Source organism: Passer domesticus, chromosome 1 (genome assembly GCF_036417665.1).
Source record: "Passer domesticus isolate bPasDom1 chromosome 1, bPasDom1.hap1, whole genome shotgun sequence".
Classification (NCBI taxonomy): domain Eukaryota; kingdom Metazoa; phylum Chordata; class Aves; order Passeriformes; family Passeridae; genus Passer; species Passer domesticus.
In genome coordinates this window covers 51086618-51106328 of record NC_087474.1, presented here as the reverse complement: position 1 = coordinate 51106328, position 19711 = coordinate 51086618, and the positions used below count along the sequence as shown (strand labels likewise).

General features: G+C 42.1%; 1 protein-coding gene and 1 long non-coding RNA gene across 3 annotated transcripts in view; one reads left to right on the top strand and one right to left on the bottom strand.

Moving 5' to 3' along the window:
* The window catches only part of LANCL2 (LanC like glutathione S-transferase 2), a 34060-nt gene extending 28686 nt beyond the window's left edge, over nucleotides 1-5374 (bottom strand). The window contains exon 1 of the mRNA XM_064419607.1: nucleotides 4294-5374. Within this exon, the coding sequence (XP_064275677.1) occupies nucleotides 4294-4494 (201 nt within the window). The 5' untranslated portion in view covers nucleotides 4495-5374. The remainder of the gene's footprint in view (nucleotides 1-4293) is intronic.
* A 190-nt stretch (nucleotides 5375-5564) lies between these two features.
* Nucleotides 5565-16446, top strand: LOC135300305 (uncharacterized). 2 transcript variants are annotated; one of them, XR_010362158.1, is made up of 4 exons: nucleotides 5565-8142; nucleotides 8877-10343; nucleotides 13071-13288; nucleotides 15032-16446. It is a non-coding gene; the product is annotated as an uncharacterized LOC135300305 (long non-coding RNA). The 2 variants fall into 2 exon arrangements; XR_010362157.1 differs by having other exon boundaries at nucleotides 5565-10343.
* The last annotated feature ends 3265 nt before the right edge of the window (nucleotides 16447-19711 follow it).

Here is a 19711-nt window from a genome sequence, read left to right as displayed (position 1 = left end):
CTGTATAACTCCCACTTGTATAAGTTGTTGCTGAGTCAGCCCCAGAAGACAAGAGAAATTGCTGCTCCCAGTGAAATAACTAAAATGCCCAGTGAGACCTCAAAAAAATTTTAACAACAAAACAAACAAACAAACAAACAAAAACAAACCAAAAAACAAAGGGAGAAGACAAGTCAGGCTATGACAAAATCCATATACATTTAAAAATATATTTTACAGGAGATGGAAGACTGAAAGCCACCTAAAGGAATTATCAGATGTAAGAGGAGATTGAGAAAGCATTAGGAAACAAAACACTACTAAATCACCCAATGATAAATCTAAGTAAATATTCTATATCACCATTAATAGGTAACTGCCAATGAGCACCATCATCTTTGAACAGGCTCCCTGTAAGAAGTCCCCTGCAAAGCCTAATAAGGTATTGTATACATTTCTCAGAACATACAATTTTCTTCTAATATTCTTAGAACATCATGTCAAGTCAAGAAAAAACTTATAAAGAAAGAATTTGCCTAAAAAATAAGTTAAAGTTTGGGCATTCTAGTGACCAATCCATGAAGTTTGAATCTAATTTTGCCTCTGTCTTGTGCTTCTACAACAAATTCAGACAATCTTAAAGTAAGGGCTGGGATCGTTTTAATTTCTTGATGACAAGGATGCTTCTTTTTTTTTTTTTTTTTTGCACAACTACAAAATGCAGATCATTGTCTAGGCTTCCATCTTCCCCTGGCTGAGCAGGTAACATCAGGCTGCCTTTTTTTCCCATGTCACTGGCTTTAGTCAGTGTGAAGGAGAATCCCAAATCACACCCGCCTATACTATAAATGCAGCCACACAGCTGCAGTGACTCTGAGGACAGGGGGTAAGAGATCCTTTAACAAGCCATCACCACCCCTCAGGAGCAAGCTCTCCTCACCCTTTTCCTTCCCAGGAAATCCTTTAGAGCTTTGTAACTCTCTACCACACTAGGGAACTAAGAACTAGGGAACTAAGAACTAGGGAGTGTTCTTTGTTATGAGTCTATTAATTTCTCTTCCTTCTCCACCCACCTACATTTCCATTTTGGAAACTTTTGGACTGACAACTCTGAGATACTATCTATAACTACCTTTTTATGTTAAGGTATCTCTATGGGGCCCACATGAAAAGGAAAAAGACTAAAGAATGTATATTTGATTGAAATATTAAACATCACTTATTAAACAAAGGTTTACATTTAAAATTATGTTTCTTATTAATCTAGAATTAATACTGGCTGATGAATTATTACCTTGGCTTTCTCAGACAAGTTACAGAAGCAATTTAAGTTCATGATACTTTAATGATGAAGAAATCTAGTTATGAAAAAAGTGAATTTCAACTACATGAGCAGAGCCCACACAGACGAGGCAGTGTTTACTGTGACTATTTATAGGAAAGCAAATCAGCAACCTCAAATTTTGCTTCTCCTACTCCCATACCTTCAAGACTTCTGAACATTATTTTACCCACACACACTTCCATATGGAGAGTTTTGTTCCGATTGTCTCACCTTTCAGACAATGCCTTGAAGAGCTTCTTGTCCTTTTATCAACCAGGTGAATTTTAGATGGCAATCATGACAGACTAAGAAATCGAATGGATTAATAATGCATTGCCTTCCATGACAACAGCAGAGCCCCGCACACCTCAGGCTGTCACTACGTGAGTCACTCAGCGCTCCTCGCTCCACTCAGCAGCAGATGGGAGAGGAAGGCACGATGCACTGCACTGAGGCCTTCTGAAAGATGATCTCATTTTTAGGAAACCTGTGTGCTTGTGTATACAAGTTTACAGAACAGACTTCCTACACTGTGTAAAGTCCTTTGTCTTCACTGGGGCTTTAGGCAAGCAGACATTTCTGTGATGGAACAGGAGTCATTAAATGCAAAAATAAAACACTAAAACATAAATTGAAAATCACAACAAATGCACCCCAATAGTATCCATCATGAAATGTCAGAAAAGGGTAATACTAGGAGTGACAGCATGCAAATACTTCAAAAATATGCATACATATAAATATTCTCACAGCTATATTCTAGCTCAGAAACAAATAAAATTACTCCTAGGATTTTGCAGATGCAAAACCAAAAGAAAATGTACACTTGCTTCTGCCTTCTCCTATGAAATGCACAGAATTGCTGTAGCTACATGGTTTTAAGGCAGTACAGAAGATTTTTTTTTTCCAGAGGCACTTCAACTTCCTGAACAGAGCCCAGACACCACCTTTTATCACATACAAGACTACTCAGGTGCTCTAACATATTTTCTGAACACACCTGCACAAATAGCTGCTGACTGTCACTTTCTAAAAAGGAATGTCATCCACCACTGATGCTGGGAAAAAACACATGCATTCACTGTGAAACACCACTCTCATGCATAGGAGAGTATAAGAGGCATTCCTAATGTGAACACAGGGCTAGAAATTCTTGACTAACTCATTTCAGTTCTGCCACAGAACAACATCTCTCAATTTGGATTCATTCAAGAATCAAATCTGAAGTAAATTAGAGTTGAGCTATTCTGCAACAGAGCTAGTATACTCTAAAATGTATAGATGTTCATCTTCTAAGGATGCAGTGTTCTTTTGTTCTTTTCAAGGATGTTCATGTTCTTTTGATATCTCACCATTCTTCTGGAAGTCTCACTTGAGAAAGCTTTAGTCCATCTGGATCAGCAGTAAATGAAGAAGTATTTTCTCTTTTAAAATATGGACATGAAGTGTGGGATTTAAAGCAGATACACAAGATGACTGGCCTACAAGGGACTCAGTATGTTCTTAACAATTTAACAGCAATATATAGCTATAGCAGTTCTGCCATCTCCTCTCTGCCTTTATAATTGAACTCATCATACTCGGAAGACTTTTACAGACTAAGCCAGATACCTCTCTTCCACAAGGAAAAAAAAATAGTTTTACCAACACTCAGCATACTACCAGGGAGCTGTGTACAAAACAAAGCAGCTTTCACTTTTGAACCTACTCTTGCTTTTTAAACCTTCTCAAATGCTCTGCTTTTGACAGCTGCAATTAACTGCAGCTGTTAGACACTGAAGCCCCAAAGCATTCTCTTTTGTGCACTCTGCTTAGCCACATACAACTTCATAAACCTCAGTTATAAACAACTTGGTGAAACCTTTCATTGCCTTGGACTGATGGTGAGCTGATGGTGTCCTGCAGGTTCTTACAATGGCCAGAGCAAATGGCCCTCCCACTGCTGGGCTTCACCATGCTTGTCTCACTCTATCAGTAAGTCAAGGTAATTCCATATTGCCACAAGCAGAAAAATACAGAGCTGGTATCAAGAGCTTTCTTTTATTCATCCCAGCATACAATCAAGGGAGTTAGGAAACTAACTTCCCACTCTCTATGCATTTGTGCTTATGGCAGTGTCACCATGCAGTGTTTCCATGCAAAAGCTGCACAGTATTGAGGAATGAGGCTGCAGAGGGGCTAAATGACAGAAAGTCCACATTCTGGCATTCCTTCTCCAGATTAATCCAGTCTGGATGTTAACAGGCCAGGCCAGAGAAGCTTCTCACCTTAAAACTTAACACGCTCATAGTATGCCAAACAGCAGCACATGGCATCGAGGAGATAAGCAGGGCAGGAAGACTGCAAACCTTGTGTGACCACTCCTACTAGGCAGACCTTCTGCGAGCATGAACCAACTTGCCAGGTGCCTATCATGGTGCACCTGAACCTATAAAAGTGCATGCCAGTAAATAAACACATGAGAACACTCTAGCTTCACCTTATGAGTGTTTCTGTCACCTGAGAACAGACTCTCCATTTCTAGACGGGCATAATTTCATCTTTTCCATTCCCTTGTGCATTTTCTCTGGTGAAACTCGGGCAACTTGTGCTGACAACTTCTTCCGAGACGCCCAACCACCGTGGTAAGAGCACCTATAGCTGTTCTGCTATACAGCGTCCTAGTACCTCCAGCTGGGACACCGCATTCATTCCCATACCGGAATAAAACAAACAAACAGAGCCGCTGCTGCCGGGCTGAACTCCCGCTCCTCCCCTCAGTTCACCCCGCTGCTCCTCTCCCCGGGCGCCCCGAGCTCGGCCGGCGCGCAGGCCGCGGGCAGCCCCACCACCCCCGCCGCCGGGCCCGCGCCCCGCCGGGGCCGCCCCGGGGCGGAACACACGGCCGCCTGCGCTGCGGGGCCGCCGCTGCCGCCGGCAGCGAGCAACCCACGGGTGAGGCCGGGCCCGGGGATCCGGGACGCGGCGCCTGCCCTCCACCCGGGACTCACCTTCCCATCGGCGCCGAAGGGAAGGGACTCCTCCTCCGCCGGCGGCTGCAGCGCCCTGTCCCGGTGGGCGTCCGCCGCGCTGGGGGCTGCTACGGCTCCCTGGGGCTGGTAGTCGGGGTAGGGGTTGGCGAAAGCCCGCTCCTCCATCTCCGCTTCACCGCCCAGCTGCAGCTTCAACCTCTTGGACATGCTCTCTCCCATCTCAGCCGGCCCCCGGCCCGCCTCCCCGCACGGCGAGCCGGCGGGGACACACTCCGCCCCGCAGAGCGGCGGCTTTGCAGCAACGCGAGCGCCGCGGCCGCCCCCGGCTACAGCTGCCCCCGGCTACAGCGGCCGTCCCGCGGGCGCGGGGCTGGCTCAGGAGGGCGGCTGCGGTGACAGGGTCTGCGGCCGCGGGCCCATCGGGGCCGCTCCAGGGCGGAGGCGCCGCCGCCCCGACCCCGAGCCTCCGAAGCCCAACTTTGGAAGGCGAAAGGGAAAGCTGCGAGGCCGCGGCTCTGCCCGGCGTGCTTGTCAGCCGAGGCGGGGGAGCGGCGAGCGCAGCGGCATCACAGCCTGTACAGGGGCAGAGCGCGGCCGGGTCCGCGGCCGAGCCCGCCCGCCGGCGCAGGCTGGGTGGCACGGCTGCAAAGCTCGTTCCAGCGCCTCATCCTCCCCCGCCGGGGCGTCAGTGCCTCGGGCTGCTGCTGCCGCCGGCCGCACGCCGGGCAGCGGAGCGGGGCTGCCGCCGGCTCCTCCCGCCCGTCCCCCCGCGGCGGGGGCGAGCCGCCGCCCGGCGCATCTCAGAGGAGCGGCAGCAGCAGCAGGAGGGGCACGGACAGCCCCAGGAGCAGGCAGTACGCCACCAGCTCCTTCGCCCGGCTCATCAGCAGCCGCCGCCGGGCCGCGCTCATCCGCCGGCAGCCCCCGCGCCCGGCGCGCCGGTCCCCGGCCAGCCCCGGCGGGAGGAGGGACGCGGTCCGCGGCTACCGCCCGGCGGGAACGGCGCAGCCGGCGGCGACCGCCCCCCAGCCGGCGAGAGGAGGCAGCTCCCCAGAAGGGGGGTGGTCTCCTTCCCTCGGCCCGCCCCCGGGCTGTAATGTTGGCCTGGCCGCGCTCCCTGTCCTGCCGACGGGGAGTCCGCTGCAACAACGCGAAGCATACTAGGAAAACAGCCCCAAGCCCCAGCGAAAGACATCAGAAAATCTCACAGCCCTGGAGGGGGCTGGCGGCCGTGGGCGGTGAAGGCCCTCAGCGATCGGCTGTGGCGGCTGGACGTGAGGGTGGGATCGCATCCCACCTGGGGAGGAGCAGCGTCTGGATCGCGTGTGAATCGCGCGTCTGTGTCTCGAATCCAGTCCTGGGGTGGGGGGGGGGGGCTGAATGCCAGGGCACCGTGTCACCATAAATATAGCCCGTTATCTTATGACACCTCCACTTTCAGCTAGGAGAAGAGCTCCAGATGAGAGGACACTATACAATCACTGAGGATAATTTTTTTCTATTCACAAGTAAATGGTACGTGCTGTCGATATAGTCACAGCCTTCAGGAATTGATACTGCGTACTGAAACATCGTTGTGTACAGGCAGCCGTCAGAAAGCCTGCAATCCGGCCAAACGCTGCATTGTGTAAAAATACGGGCACAGGAGACCTCATTATCCCATGAAATATTTACTCCCAACTATTCCATTCCTTTTTGCCACTAATTGTAGGTCAGACGGACCATAAAGCATTAATTCAATAGCTGGGCACTGTGCAGACTTATTGATCTTTAGTTTTATGCATTGGGTAATTTTATTGCTATCAAAATACATATTCAGTGTGTAAGATTAAATTAAGGTGACATCTGTCCTGGCACTGGTTTCAGTTTACAGTTGCTTGTAGCAATATACATGTGAATAAATGGGACATTTCTGTCACCTTGTCACAGGATGTGAATTTGAATTAATACTTGCTTCATTTTATTTATTTTTATAAATTAAGCTGATGACAAAGCAGAAATTCCAAGCAACCTGACACAAAGTACCTTGTATTTGCTTTGGAAGCGAATATAACCAGTCACTTAAAAATTAGTGTATTCTATAAAATATCCTCTTCTTTGATAATTAAGAAATCACTTTATGCATCATATACTCTTTAATGGGTAAGTATTTTGTGCTGTATTGCAGTGCCTGAAAAGGTAAATTCAGAGCCTTTTAAAAACATCTCTTGCCTCTGAGTAAATATTTTAAAGAATATGTTTTCATCTAGGATGGTTTTCTACCTTTAGTGGAGACCGGCTGCATCAGCAGAAGTAATGGCATTCCCATAATGAAGATGAGAGTTAGGCCTTTAATATGAGTGTGTGTTTTCTATTTTTTTACATCTTCTACTCTTCTTGAATCAAAATTATGGAAATAGAAAAGCAGGATCATACCAATTGGTATCTGCTCAAGGCCTACAGGTAAGGAGAGAATGTGCTCCCTGGTACCTTGCAAGAGCAGGTTCTTCCCTTCTGGAGCTGTGGGTTGCTGGGTTGGCATTTCTTCCCTTTTGCATCATTGCACTGTTTGATTATCTGCATGCTGCTGTGTTTAACACCCTGTTTTCTGGAGCACTTCTTTAATGTTCACTGTTCTTCACATTTGTTGCAATGTGGTATGTTTAATTTCAAGCATACAAGGCCTTCTTTTGTTCTTAGCAGGTGGGATAGAGTTCAAATGACTTTCAGCCTTCTTTTCAGAAAAGTTTTCTCCTTTTGCTCTTTTACCCTTGATGCGTGTAGAGCTCCCACAGCCCAAATGGGAATCATGGATGAAGGAGGAGGAAAAAAGTTGGGCTGAGTGAGGCATCAATCTGTAACATAAGTTTTAAGCAATAATAAATTCACATCTCTCATCTCTAACAGTAGGAAGCACTGAGCCCTCACCCTTACTTCACCACCCCAGCTAAGCACTCCTGTAACCTGCCTTCTGCAGAATTGGCAAATATGCAGCCCTGCAGCAAGCTCATTTAGCTGAAAGCTGTCCTTTTCCTTTCTGTGATGTAGGTAAAATCCAACTAATGTCTGAACAAATCCTGATTCTTACTTAGAAATCAGTTTCTTCATGTAAATAATGAAAGGTTTTGCTTATCAGATCAATGGGCTATTCAGTCTTTACACAATAGGAAATCATAAACCCTTCTCTTATGGCCTTTCCTTCTCTCCAATCCTCTTCACATGCTGCAGTGTCTGATACTCTGCTCATCATGAGACTAGTGCCAATTTCTTTAATAGTAAAATAAAGTATCTGTTACGTTTTCGATCAGGACTAAAAACCAGAATCCATACACAAATCATTAGTGATGCTGTGCTTTCCTGTGCATTTTACTGCTTGATTCCCAGCATGAGTTGTAAATGAACCTAGCTAACAAGGTGGGAAAGAGCATCGTATATCACAGAGTCAACCTTCCATGGGACCTACACCATGATGCAATGTATGTGGCCTGTGGAACGAGTGTGAGCACCCATCAGGAATCTCCATAGCTCTAGCTGTGACATGTTCAATGATTCTTTCAGCATCTGTGGTCATTCTTATTACAGTATAATAGTGCTCATTTATTTTCACGCACAAGGACTCTACAAATGTGCAAGCAACAGCTCCATCCATGCTTTGCTCCGTGAACACAGGATGATGGGCATATGACTTCAGTACCCATGCTAAAGTGCTTTTTAAATTCTGGGAAACCATTGTAGCAGTTGGAATTAATCTTATTTTATTTCTGATTGTAGAGATCCAGCTGAAATTAATAGAGAAGCAAGAGCATCAAGAATGGACCCTGATGTTGTACGTAATGGAGAACAGGGCTGTGCACTGCTTTATTTAAAAGCAGTTTGTGGAAAAACAAGGTATGGCAATTTCTCAGCTAGTGTCAAGTAGGACAGCAGATCAGTGGAGATGGGAGTAGTTTATACCTGCTGCAAATCAGGGGTCATACTTTTATTGAACATAAATATAGTCTTTCATACTTTCACACAAATCTTCTGCTTTTTCTCTGCTAACCTCTTCAGGCTGCACTCTATCTGTGGTGTATCCTTTGTGCTCTGCAGCAAACCTTTTACTCCTTGATCACTACCATAGGCCTATAGTAGCCTATAAGAAAGGATTTCCTAATTCCCTCTTCACCTTCCTTTATCTACACTTCCTAGTTTCTTTTTACCTCCATCATTGTATAAGAATATATTCTGCTAATAAATTATTTAAAGCTGTTTAGGTCTAATAAGCTATGGGGGCTTGCTGCTTGTAAAAAACATGATATTATGAAATAAAATATGTAGGATTAGGTTTTGCACTTTAATTGCAAAGAACTTGCAGGCTTTGGATCAAGTCCAGTCCTCTGTTCAGTAATGCAATGTAGAAGTCAACTAGTCTGTGTGAGATGTTATTCTGTTGTTATAAGTAGGAACAAATTTCTCTGGCTGCTGTAAATAACTGATCTCTATTATTGTATAATTTTGCTATTTAATATCTCAGAGATTCCTGTGCATCTGAGAAGACACTTTGCTATTCAACCACAAAAGAAATGTTTCTCTAATACAGTTAGTTGTCTTCTTATTTTCTTTTCTTGTCTTTTGTTTAGTAGCAGAAAAAAAGTCATGAAGTCTGCTGCACTTCTGTTCTGATGACTGCCTACTAATAAATGATAAGCCTGAACAGCAGTTCTTGCACTTCAGCTTGTTTTTAAAGAATGGATTTTGTTACAATCAAACATTTATGTTCCTTATCTCCTTACTGCCAGTGGTTTTTGATTTGCACATCCTGAGCAACACAACAAATGCTGAAATCATGCAAAGATGTCTGTAAATGTTCTTAGAGGTCCTTACCGTCTACGATGAAAATGGAGAGAGCTCTCTGCCATTAAAATGTACCTTTTATAATAATTTGCCTAATGTTCAATTCTAAAAGGAGTTCTTTCCAAACCTGACAAGGTTTGTAAGTCTGGGAAAAGTTCAGTTAGTAGAAAACAAATGTAATCCTCCGGAAGCATGAGGAACAGAGGTGAAAGATGTTAGAATAGCTGTGGCTGGCCAGTATCAATAAAAAGGAGCAACAAAACAAGTAGATTCCTTTTGCCTAAGGAAGCTCTTGCAAACTAGACACCTTATTTCTTCTGATATTCTTTGAATGACTCAATGCCAGGGACTTAAAGAGCAGCCCTGGTCTCTACCTTGATGTTAAGATAGGTGAAAGACTCAGGCCTAGGATTCACCAGAAATTATGGACGTGTTGCTGTGACGCATTGAGTGAGCTCAGTTCTGTTTCTTCAGGGTTGGTTTATAGAGGATTGTGATCTTCAGAGTGTATTCATAAGTCCATAGGTTTGGGTTCCATCTTCAGTGGCTTTTGCTGAATCAGGACAGAGTGGGGAACAAGCACCTTCAGGCAAAGCAGCTTTACAACTTTTGCAGGATAAGACCAAACTACAACAGTACAAGAAGGGAGAGGAGAAACAATGGGAGACAAGGGAATGCGAGAAAAACTAGATGAAAAACCATCAAGGACTGTACTGCTCCTGCCTAGTGAAAGATCTTACTGACTTTAAATGAGGCACATAGCTTATCTCTGCCTTTACACTGAGAGCACAAATACAGCAAGTAATGCTCAAGATAGTGCAGCCTTGATAATGATAGTAGTGAAACAGCAAGAGAGTCTCTAACACAGGAGATACCATCCACTGCCTGTAACTGCAGGTAGTCACCAGCCTTCAGAATCAACAATACAACACCAACCTAGAGACAAACAAATTTCTCACCCATCTTTCAGCTGCAAGAGGTCAGGGCTGTTCCTGATGTGTTTGCTTGACTAGGTTTTGAAAAACACCACCAAGAAGGGTTTTCTCCACAGGCAGCCATCTCTGCTGTTGTTCCCTTGATCAGATTATTTCCTGTGTCAAACATGAAAGTACTCTGCTGCAGTTTCAGACCACGTAGAGAAGTGTTTACACCATTATTCATGCCTCTGTTGCCTTGCTAAGGAATCAAAACTAGCAGAGGTACAGCTGCCCTCAGCACAGTGTTGGATCATGTGCACGTGTGGATCATGGCGCAAGGTGTGTGAAATGGGCTCCATGACCGAAAAACACTCTTCTCTTTCCCCCTGCCTCCTGCCCCCCTTCTCCCTTTTATATATAGCAGATCCTTTTTTATCCTTGTGAAAACAGCATGGGGAGCTGGTGTGTTTTTACTGAAGAGCAGTGGTGACCAAGGGAATCACGGCCCCTTATTACCATTGCCTAACGCAATCTCATTCACACGTTATACAATGGAGTCATGGGTACGAGGCTGTGCAGCACATCCATCCCAGCTCCTCCCAGTCAGCGCAGGGCTTCAGCTGCCTCTGCAAGGTGTATGTTAGCACCATTAGCATTGCTCTTCCCATAATTTCTACATTTTGACAGGAGGAAGGAGAGACAGAAGAGGAACAGATCCACTTTTTCCATTAGCCACTGAAATGGCCTGTGTTAGCCAAAAGCCTGTGCCTGGATGATTTTGTCTTTTGAATTCTTCTTGGCTGTCAAGTTCTGATTTGCATCTTTAAAAAAAAAAAACATGTTGTTTCAGAAAGCATGAGGAAAAAGGTCAAATTTCCAAAAATGTAGGTGACTAGGATCTTAAGAAAGAAGCCAACTACTACCATAACAATGGTAAAACCCCTTTAGCTATGTAAGTAGCAAAGAGCAAAGAAAGAGATGTGAGGTTTTGTTTTATTTAAGGGAAGGATAAGGTTAAAAACCATTAAGGATACTAAAGGTAATCTGAATCTAGTGAAAAGCAAAATTAGTATTTTTGCTCAGTATTTAGTAGCAGAGAGATTACACAATGTGGCTGTGAAACAGGGTAATGGGAACAAGTGAAGGAGAACAAATTACCACATTCTGGGTTTGGATGAAAACTAAACTTAGATTCTTTATTATTCAGTTTAACTGGGATTATAAAAGTTGTCAAATGAAACTGTAATTCCTCTAGTGATGTTTATCCATACAGTGAGCAAATTAGCAAGTACTGTGTGGTTGGGGAGCAGCACATATAGGACCTGTTTAACCAACGGAGGAATCATGAAGCCATCCATTACCAACTATTAGTTGACCTTGGCAGGATGCAAAGATTTAGTACAGACACTGAAGAAAAGATTAATAGGAAAGATGGAGATAAGTGGAAAAAATATGTTGTGGATTTGTAATATATCATTCACAGTGAAGAAACTCACTACTGTTCTTTGGCAAGAAAAGCAATTTGGTAGCTGTCACTCTTTGTACAGTTGCAGTAACATAACTGGTAATTTCACATGTACCCCAGTAGCAGGTTAATACAATTATCTTACAGTAAGTGAGGATCCAGAAGAAAGGGGGACAACAATGTGCCATTGTCAAAAAGAATGCATGGGGCTAGAAGAAAAGTTGTAGTGTTGGTAGTAAGGTAATAAAGGAGAGGATTTAGGAGTACTTTTAACAGACATTTGTATTAGCAATGTTTGTACAGCAAATAAGGAAAAAACCCAGTGAATTTTGCAGAGGATGATTAGAATGCTGTAGTATAAGACCTCAGTGAAATGGGAAGTTGTGAATGGAAGGTTGGTAGCTTTATTAAGGGTAATGGTGTATTGACCAGATTCCAAGGTCACAGCAGCTGCCTGCAGGGGAGCTAGTCAGTTGTACTCCAAAAAAAAAATCCATTAAAATTGGAGCAGATGCAGAAAATGTGAATTGAGAATCTGTTTAATGAGGAAAGCTGAGAGCATTTTGGCTTGTTTAGCAGAATTAAGGCTGGAATGGTATATAGATGCTGTTCATAAAAAGAGAGAGATATAAATATACAGCTGAGTCTACACTAGGGAGGTGAGCAATGATTGAGGAACATACTTTATGTTCCTTATTTATTATATGTTGCTCATTATGAAATTCAAGCTAAACAAAACAAACAAAAAAAAAAAACCCAAACAAACAAAACAAAACAAAACAAAAGAGTGATTAACTATCAGAAGAGGAAGATTTTGGGGCAACCTATCAGTGAGGCATTTTGGAAGTATTCCAATAAACTTCTTGGGTAAAAAGTGCTATAATGTGGTAGTTGTGAGCCAGTAAACCAAGATTCTCATATTTCTGACTCGGGGAAGTACAGTAGTCTCAAGGGACACAAAAGACCTTATCCTTATTCATCAACAGTGACAGCTTCTAGGAGCCAGTGAATATGCAAACAAAGTTTTTTTTTCTTCATAAATTCCTGCTGAGGGAGGGATATTGGCAAGTGAGATGGTTGTAATATTCACTAAGCTTCAGTGTGAGTTTTCCCACAGCAGGCTTTTAAGGTCTAATTGTCATTAGCGGTTCTGCACATGTTGTGTTTATGTGAGGATGGAGAGCAGGCATCTAAACCTGCTTCAAATTCTGCCAAGGAAATGACAAACCAAATTACTGGTCTGACAGATAAGAGAAAGTTAGAAAAGGATGGATCTAGGCAGTCTTGCATTTTATAGCTTGAAGGGAGATTTTTGTCTGAATTGAACTCCCCGTTCAGACAGTTTCCTGACATATGTGTTTATTTCCTCAGCTCTCTCCTGATGTTTAACTGCACAAATTCTTCCATCATCTAGTACTGAGCTTCCAGGTCTAACAATAATGAGAAGACAGCTGAAATATGAAAGTAGGGCCCTCCTGAAAGCCAGTTAAAATCTATCAGTTTGACATAAAAGAGGCTACTAATAGTGCTGTATTTAGATTTTTTTCCTAACCTGAACAGATAAGGAATTTATGTGGGATGTTCTCCCCTTTTTTCCTCAGGTATTCTAGCTTTGAAGAACATTTTGGGTCACAGCATAGAGGAATTACTTGGTTGTTGTTTAGTCCCTCCATCACTGTCACACTGCATGCAGTTCACCATAAGGCTGAGTATCCCTCTGCAGTTATGAAGATAATAAGTTGCAGAATACAGAAGTTTGTGTGCTTGAATAATGAGAGAGGTGACTGCTAACACCACAGAAAATCTAAATTCTGCTGAGGTAACTGCACTGACTGGTTTGGACGTCATTAAGTAGTTAAATAAATTAACATTACTTCTCCATGTAAGTGTTGCAACTCAATTGTCATATCACATCAGAATTAAAGAAATAACCTTTGTGCTATTCTGGAGTAATCTTGGCCCTTATCAAGTAGTACAAATATTGTTGAAACCAGGCTCAAGCAGATCATGCTTTTCACATCTATTTTTTTGACCATAAACTACAGCATCTTCCTGGCCCAGGGGCTCCTTAACACACTGGGCCAACTTCTGTAAAAGTTATAGATTCCAGGGACTAAGGGGGAGGAAATCATTGCAAAACTATTGAGCATAGTTGACTATTTTAAGAAAAGGACAGCATGAAAGGAGCAAAATAGAGATAATGGACTTCAGTAAAACAGATGTTGGTAAAATTTGTGAGAGGATTCTTTTGGAGGGATAATTCAGGGACAAAGTGCAGGAGTGATAGGAATTACTGAAAGAAGCTGTATTTAAGACACAACAGCAAGTTATTGTGCTGCAAAGGAGAAAGGAGTCAGCATAAGAAGTAATAGCTGGAGCAGAAGCTCTTTAAAGTCTTGCATGTTTAATAGGGATTTATCTACAAATTAGGAGCAAAGACATCTGGCTGAAGCTGGGTAGAAACAAAATAGACCCAAAGTTCATGGCTGAGCCCAGATGGATAAACTACACAATGACTTACTACTATTGAGGGTGATAGCAAATTAATGTGAAAAGATTTTATGAACACTAAAACAGCAGAAAAAGGCAAAGTAAAATTCTGGCCCATTCCTTAATAGGCAAGGAATACAAATAATAGGCCATGATGAGAAAGCCAAGATATTTAATGACATCTTTCCTTCAGGCATGACGTAAATTGTTAGCGAATGCCTAAAGCATTTAGGTTGTTTACAAGAGCACAGAGTAGGGAAAGAAGATGTTAGAAATATTTAATGTGTTACATATATTAAAGTTAGTGTGGCCTGATAAAACTGACCCTGGAATATCTAAGAAACTGAGGCAATGTCTGAATCAGTAACACCTATTGGAAACAAAAGAAGACAAGGTTCTCTAGGAACTAGAAGAAAACCTACAGAACCCATTCTTCAAAAGACAAAAAGCAAGATTCAGGGAGAGAACAAGTCTATTTGTGTTATCCTGAAAGATGTATGTGATCTGTATGTAGAGAACAATAAGCTAATAAAAATAGTCAGAGTAGATTTGTCAAGAATAAATCATGTCTAAGTAATGGCTTACTTCTCTGATAGGAAAACTGTTCTCATGGATAAGGGAGAAGCTGTAGACATGTCTTGACTCTGCTGAGGCTTTTGGCATGGTCCCATCTAACATATTCTAAAGGAAACAAAAGAAACATATATCTACCCAGGGTCACAGTACAGTGAGCACACACTTTTATGCTTTGAGGTTAAACTGTAAAGGCATTACATGCAGGGGTCTACAGAAATCATCTCAGCATTTCATCAACAACATGAATCATAAAACACACAAGTGTCCAAACAACTTGAAGCCAGAGGATTAGAAGCTCTTTGAGATATAGGAGCAAAATTCAGAGCCATACTGAGAAGCCCAAAATCAACAATGGAAAATTCAGTATTTTAATACAAACACTTAACCTTGGGAAAGGGAAATTGAAATACAAATTATAAATTAGGGAACGAAGCTGGATGGTTGCTGTTATGGAAATGTCTAATGGTGCCATAATATGATGCTTTTACAAAACTAGGCAAATCTCATGCTGTGAGGCGCTGACAGAAGTGTTGTGGGTAACATATGCAAGGTAATTATCCTTTCCTGCTTGACCCTGGGATGCTGACACTGGCATGGAACAGTTTTGGACACTACACTTTCTCAAGTGTTGCCAAACTGGGAGGAGTCCAGAAGAGGGAAATGAAAAAGGTAGGAGGTAGAGAAATCATGGCCAGAAAACAAGAGCCAAAGTTATGACTTTTGAGAAAAGCTTGAAGGAAATTTCTCTGTTTGGTATAGAAAAGAGAAGACTAGAAATAAGATTTAATGATAATCCTGTATTCAAGGGTTGTTAAAGAGAAAGATGGTAATTTGTTCTCAAAGAGACTCTTGCAAAACAGACCATGATGAACTCAATGAATTTGCATCACAGATATTTTATGGCGTGGTATTAGGAATTTATCTGTCGTGCAGTACCTAAATGTGCTACACAGGAGAGTGTTTATGGAAGGATTTTAAAATCAGGTTGGACAAATTATTAGGCATGGTCTAGGTATAATAGCCCAATCCTTCAGAGAGGAAAAATGACTGTTAGATCCCAGGATGTCCTTACCAGGCTTACATTGCCATTATTCTACTAAATTAAGGCCAGGAACACAGCAGGATTTGACTTTATTATCTTTGCAGAAAATGTTCAGTTCTATACCTCAAATATACAAGGCTATTTTAAGGCATTTTTTGTTTTATTTGGATGTTAGACAACCACAAATAAGAAAGGAATGTGATTTAATTTGGTTTTTATCTGTCTTTAATTTTGGGCTGGTTAAAGAATAATGATATGGGGAAAACAAGATGTAATTAAGGAAATATATAAGGGGCCTGTAAAGAATTAAATCTGGTGTGTATAATGAAATCCCAGTAATTTCAGCAGGCCGGTTGAGCTGGTAGCCTTGTTGGCAGAAATCAGACTAATTATACCTACTTTGAAAATCCATTCTTAGGATTATTGTGGGAAAGAAAATGGAGCATAATACAGAATACTTTAATGTGAAAAACTAAGCACACAAGAAAGGAAAAGTCAAGGAGAGGTGTACAAAATCCTGAAGACCTTAAAAATCAGAAGCAATAGTTGAGAAATAAGTTTAAGTCAAAAATCTTCTCTGTCTTTGTCATAGAATCACAGACTATCCTGACCTGGAAGGGGCCCACAAGGATTATCAAGTCCAACTCCTCTCTCTGCACAGGACAATATCAAAAATCACACCATGTGCCTGAGAGCATTGTCCACACACTTGAACTGTGTCAAGTTTGGTGCTGTGACCACTTCCCTGAAGAGCCTGTAACCTAGACAGAGACTGTAAAGGTTTCCAAAGTTGTCATTTACACCCCTGTGCTCTGCAGTCATAGTGTAGAAGGGTGGTCACTGGTGGGCTATGACCCTAACCCTCTTGGGTTGCTCCATGTGTAAGATCTCTCCCAAATAAAAGGTTTGTATGTTAAGACTGTGCCAGTGCTGGTTAATGAGGTCTCTTAATGCAGCAGCAGCAGTAAAGGGCATTGCTTGCTAGCTGCTGTAGTTTATGCATTTATCAGAACAGCTTTGGGGTTTTGAATTCCAGTGGTGGGGCCCCAGATGTGAAATGCAGTACAGGAGTTACCTATGAACTGCAAAATGTAGCACCCTTCTTCCTCATCTGCTGGACCCATCTACACCATGTAGTGGCTCTGAATGCTGCTGACAGCCTTGGAGGAAGGAGGCTTCACTGATAGCAAACTGTTGATGCAAAGCTTTGGCTGGTGTCACCAACACAGCCTCTTCCAGACAACCTACGGGTGCCATAAGTGCAGTGCAGAGGACAAGTGTCTCTGCAAACACAGCATCCCTCCTGGGACCTCATCTCCCACGCACTGCAGCCTCACCCAGTCAGAGATGATCCTCAGAGATGACCCAATGGAGGAGCTACAAAAAGGACAGAGCTCCTCTCACCCTACCTGGAGACATGGCAGCCAGGAGCCTTACAGTGCAGTGTCTGGGCTTATTTCCCACAAACACTTTTCCCAACTGCAATATTTGCATCTGTTTGAACCCCTTTTTTGTGGCAGCACTCCTCTTAGGACAGGGATCTTGGGATCTCTGCATCTAACACGAGTCCGGGGGCTGAATCTGGGCTACATGCCTCCTTTCATGTGGAGAAGGCAGGGGGAGTACCTCAGCAAAATAAGTGGGTATAGGATGCAAATGAAGCTGCCCCATGGTCTGGGGCAGAAACTTTTCCCTTTCCTACTCAGTGACCAGCATACCTGAACCTTGAACCTTGATGTCTGGCAGCCAGAGATCCATTACAATGAGGTTTCCACTCTTCAGCAGAAAGCCTGGCATCTGCTATGGTATGCTGTTTAGAAAAGACACAGAGTAGGAGGGAAGGAAGAAGCTGTTCTGAGGGAAGTATGTTTTCTGAGAAAGCTTGTGAAGCAAAGGGAATTAAGTTTACATGAGTTCTAGCTTTATTCCACATAAATCTCCTGACCGTTAATCTGGAGTCATTATCCTTAAACACCAGTGACTGCAAAGGGCCTTCTTAGCCTTCTGAGCAGAGGCAGGGAAATACAGGTTGACATGCCCCTTGAGGGAGCAGCAATAGACAGTGGGCATAAGAGTTGGTGAGGGAGGTAACAGGCCTTAGCAGGTGGGATTTGTTAAATCTTTGTTCATAAGCACACTCCTGCTCTTACTGAGCAATGAAAAAATCTTGATATTTCTGCTTGTAGCTGAAGCAAGCAAAATGTCTGAAATATCTGATGTATGTCTACTCTGGTTTACAGGGACTCAACAATCCCATGTGTTGTATGCTTGGGGATGAAATAGAGCTAGACCCTAAGGCACAGTGACCTGTAAATCTTAAATGTGTCCACTTGATTTTTGAAAAGAGAGAGAAGCAGCCATAAGGTCAGCATCTTTGCCTTATAAAGCCTGAGGATTTGAAGAGTTATACAAGGCAATAATTTACCTTGTACCTATGAGGAGCTAAACAGAAGGATTTTTTGCTTAGAGGAAATAACAGCAAAACTTTGCTCCTGTCAAAAAGACATGGTATCTTAATTAGCTAAAGAATATAGTTATGTCTCAGATGATCTCCCTGACCATCAACAATAAAATAGACAAAATAGACATATAAAGAGACAAATAGACTTATATAGGACATATTATTTCTCTACAAAGGAGAGGATTTATGCACAGTGCTTCCTTTAAACTTTGGATATTCTTCTTACTGTATTGCAAACAAATCCTCCCCCATTAATGAGTAAGACTAAAATTTAAGATAAAGCCTTTTAGTCTGTATTTTCAAGCACCTCAACAGAGAAAATTTAATGTGTAATGATGTGACTTTTGTTTTCTATATCTGTGATGCTCATTATTGCATTTCCAGACAATGAAGTTGCCTGTGCTACAGCCAGTTTAAACTCACATTTTCTTGAAGATAGGTGGAGATTTGGCTAAAACCCAGTAGTGCATTTTCTGTAGAATATGATCAGCTTGTCTTCCTCACATCAGGAGTTACTGAAGAAATATCTACTCTAGGAATGTGCTGAAATAGTGCAAGCATGTCTATTTGTCTCACAGTACATTGAGCATCTTTTGTAACAGAAGTGCTGTAGAGAAGGGAGGAAAGACTTACAAGAGAACACTGTTAATTTGCAAATACTGAAAAACTCAGCAGGGTGTGGGAACATGATTTCCCCCCCACCCCAGCTTAATCATCATCATCAGTGATTAAAAGTTGCTTGTAACACATAGAATCTTTTATGTGGGATTTAATTAAGCAATTCTCTCAATGAAAGGCAAAGCAGGTTAAAATTTGGTTTGGGCTTTCCTAACTGTACAGCATTTTTGTAGCTCAAATGACTAAGATTCAAAACCCAGTATTTTTATCCTGAAATCAGCCAAAAAGATTCCTAATAAATGTAATGTAATCCTTAATATATGTAAATTCTTAACAAATGTATAAAATCAACTGAAAAATAAAGAAACACCTTAAAAAAACCTGGCTACTTTCCTGATTTTATTGACCGTAGAAGTATTTTCAAAAATAATTGGGAAGACTCAATTTTAATGTATTTTGATGTTGTAAGAATTTCTTTCACTGCTTCTTTCTTTGCCTCTAAGTTTACCAATTCGTCTCTAGCATTCAGATTTCTATGTTTAAAATAAACTGCTGAGTATCTGTATTTGTAAGCAATGCAAACCAAAGAGCAACACACAGCAATTTCTGCAGCTAGCAAATAACTTAACTTTTAATTGTAGCGTGTTTCAAAAAGACACCTTGGCTTTTCTCTTTGTTACAAATTCTATTTGTTTGCCTCCATCCTTATCAGTAGGTATTTTGAATTTTATTAGTGCTTCAGCATACCAACAAAGTATCTTTAATTTAAAAGCATATATGTGACTCGTCTTCTAAATAAAAGATGCATTAACTTTACGATAGTTAAGATGTTCATTTTACACACAGTATTGTGACAATATCAATTAACTCCATGCCTGGTAGCAATATCAAGAAAGAGTTAAATGGGCACGTGGAGGTCCTTGTGATGCTTCCATCTTATCCAGGGTGAAACTGAAGGATGTTGAAGTAACAAGAAAAGCGTCTTGTTTAGCTCTGGTCTGGCCTCTCATTAGAAAAATTTAAAATAAAAAAAAAGAAAGGTGTATGCTTGTGAC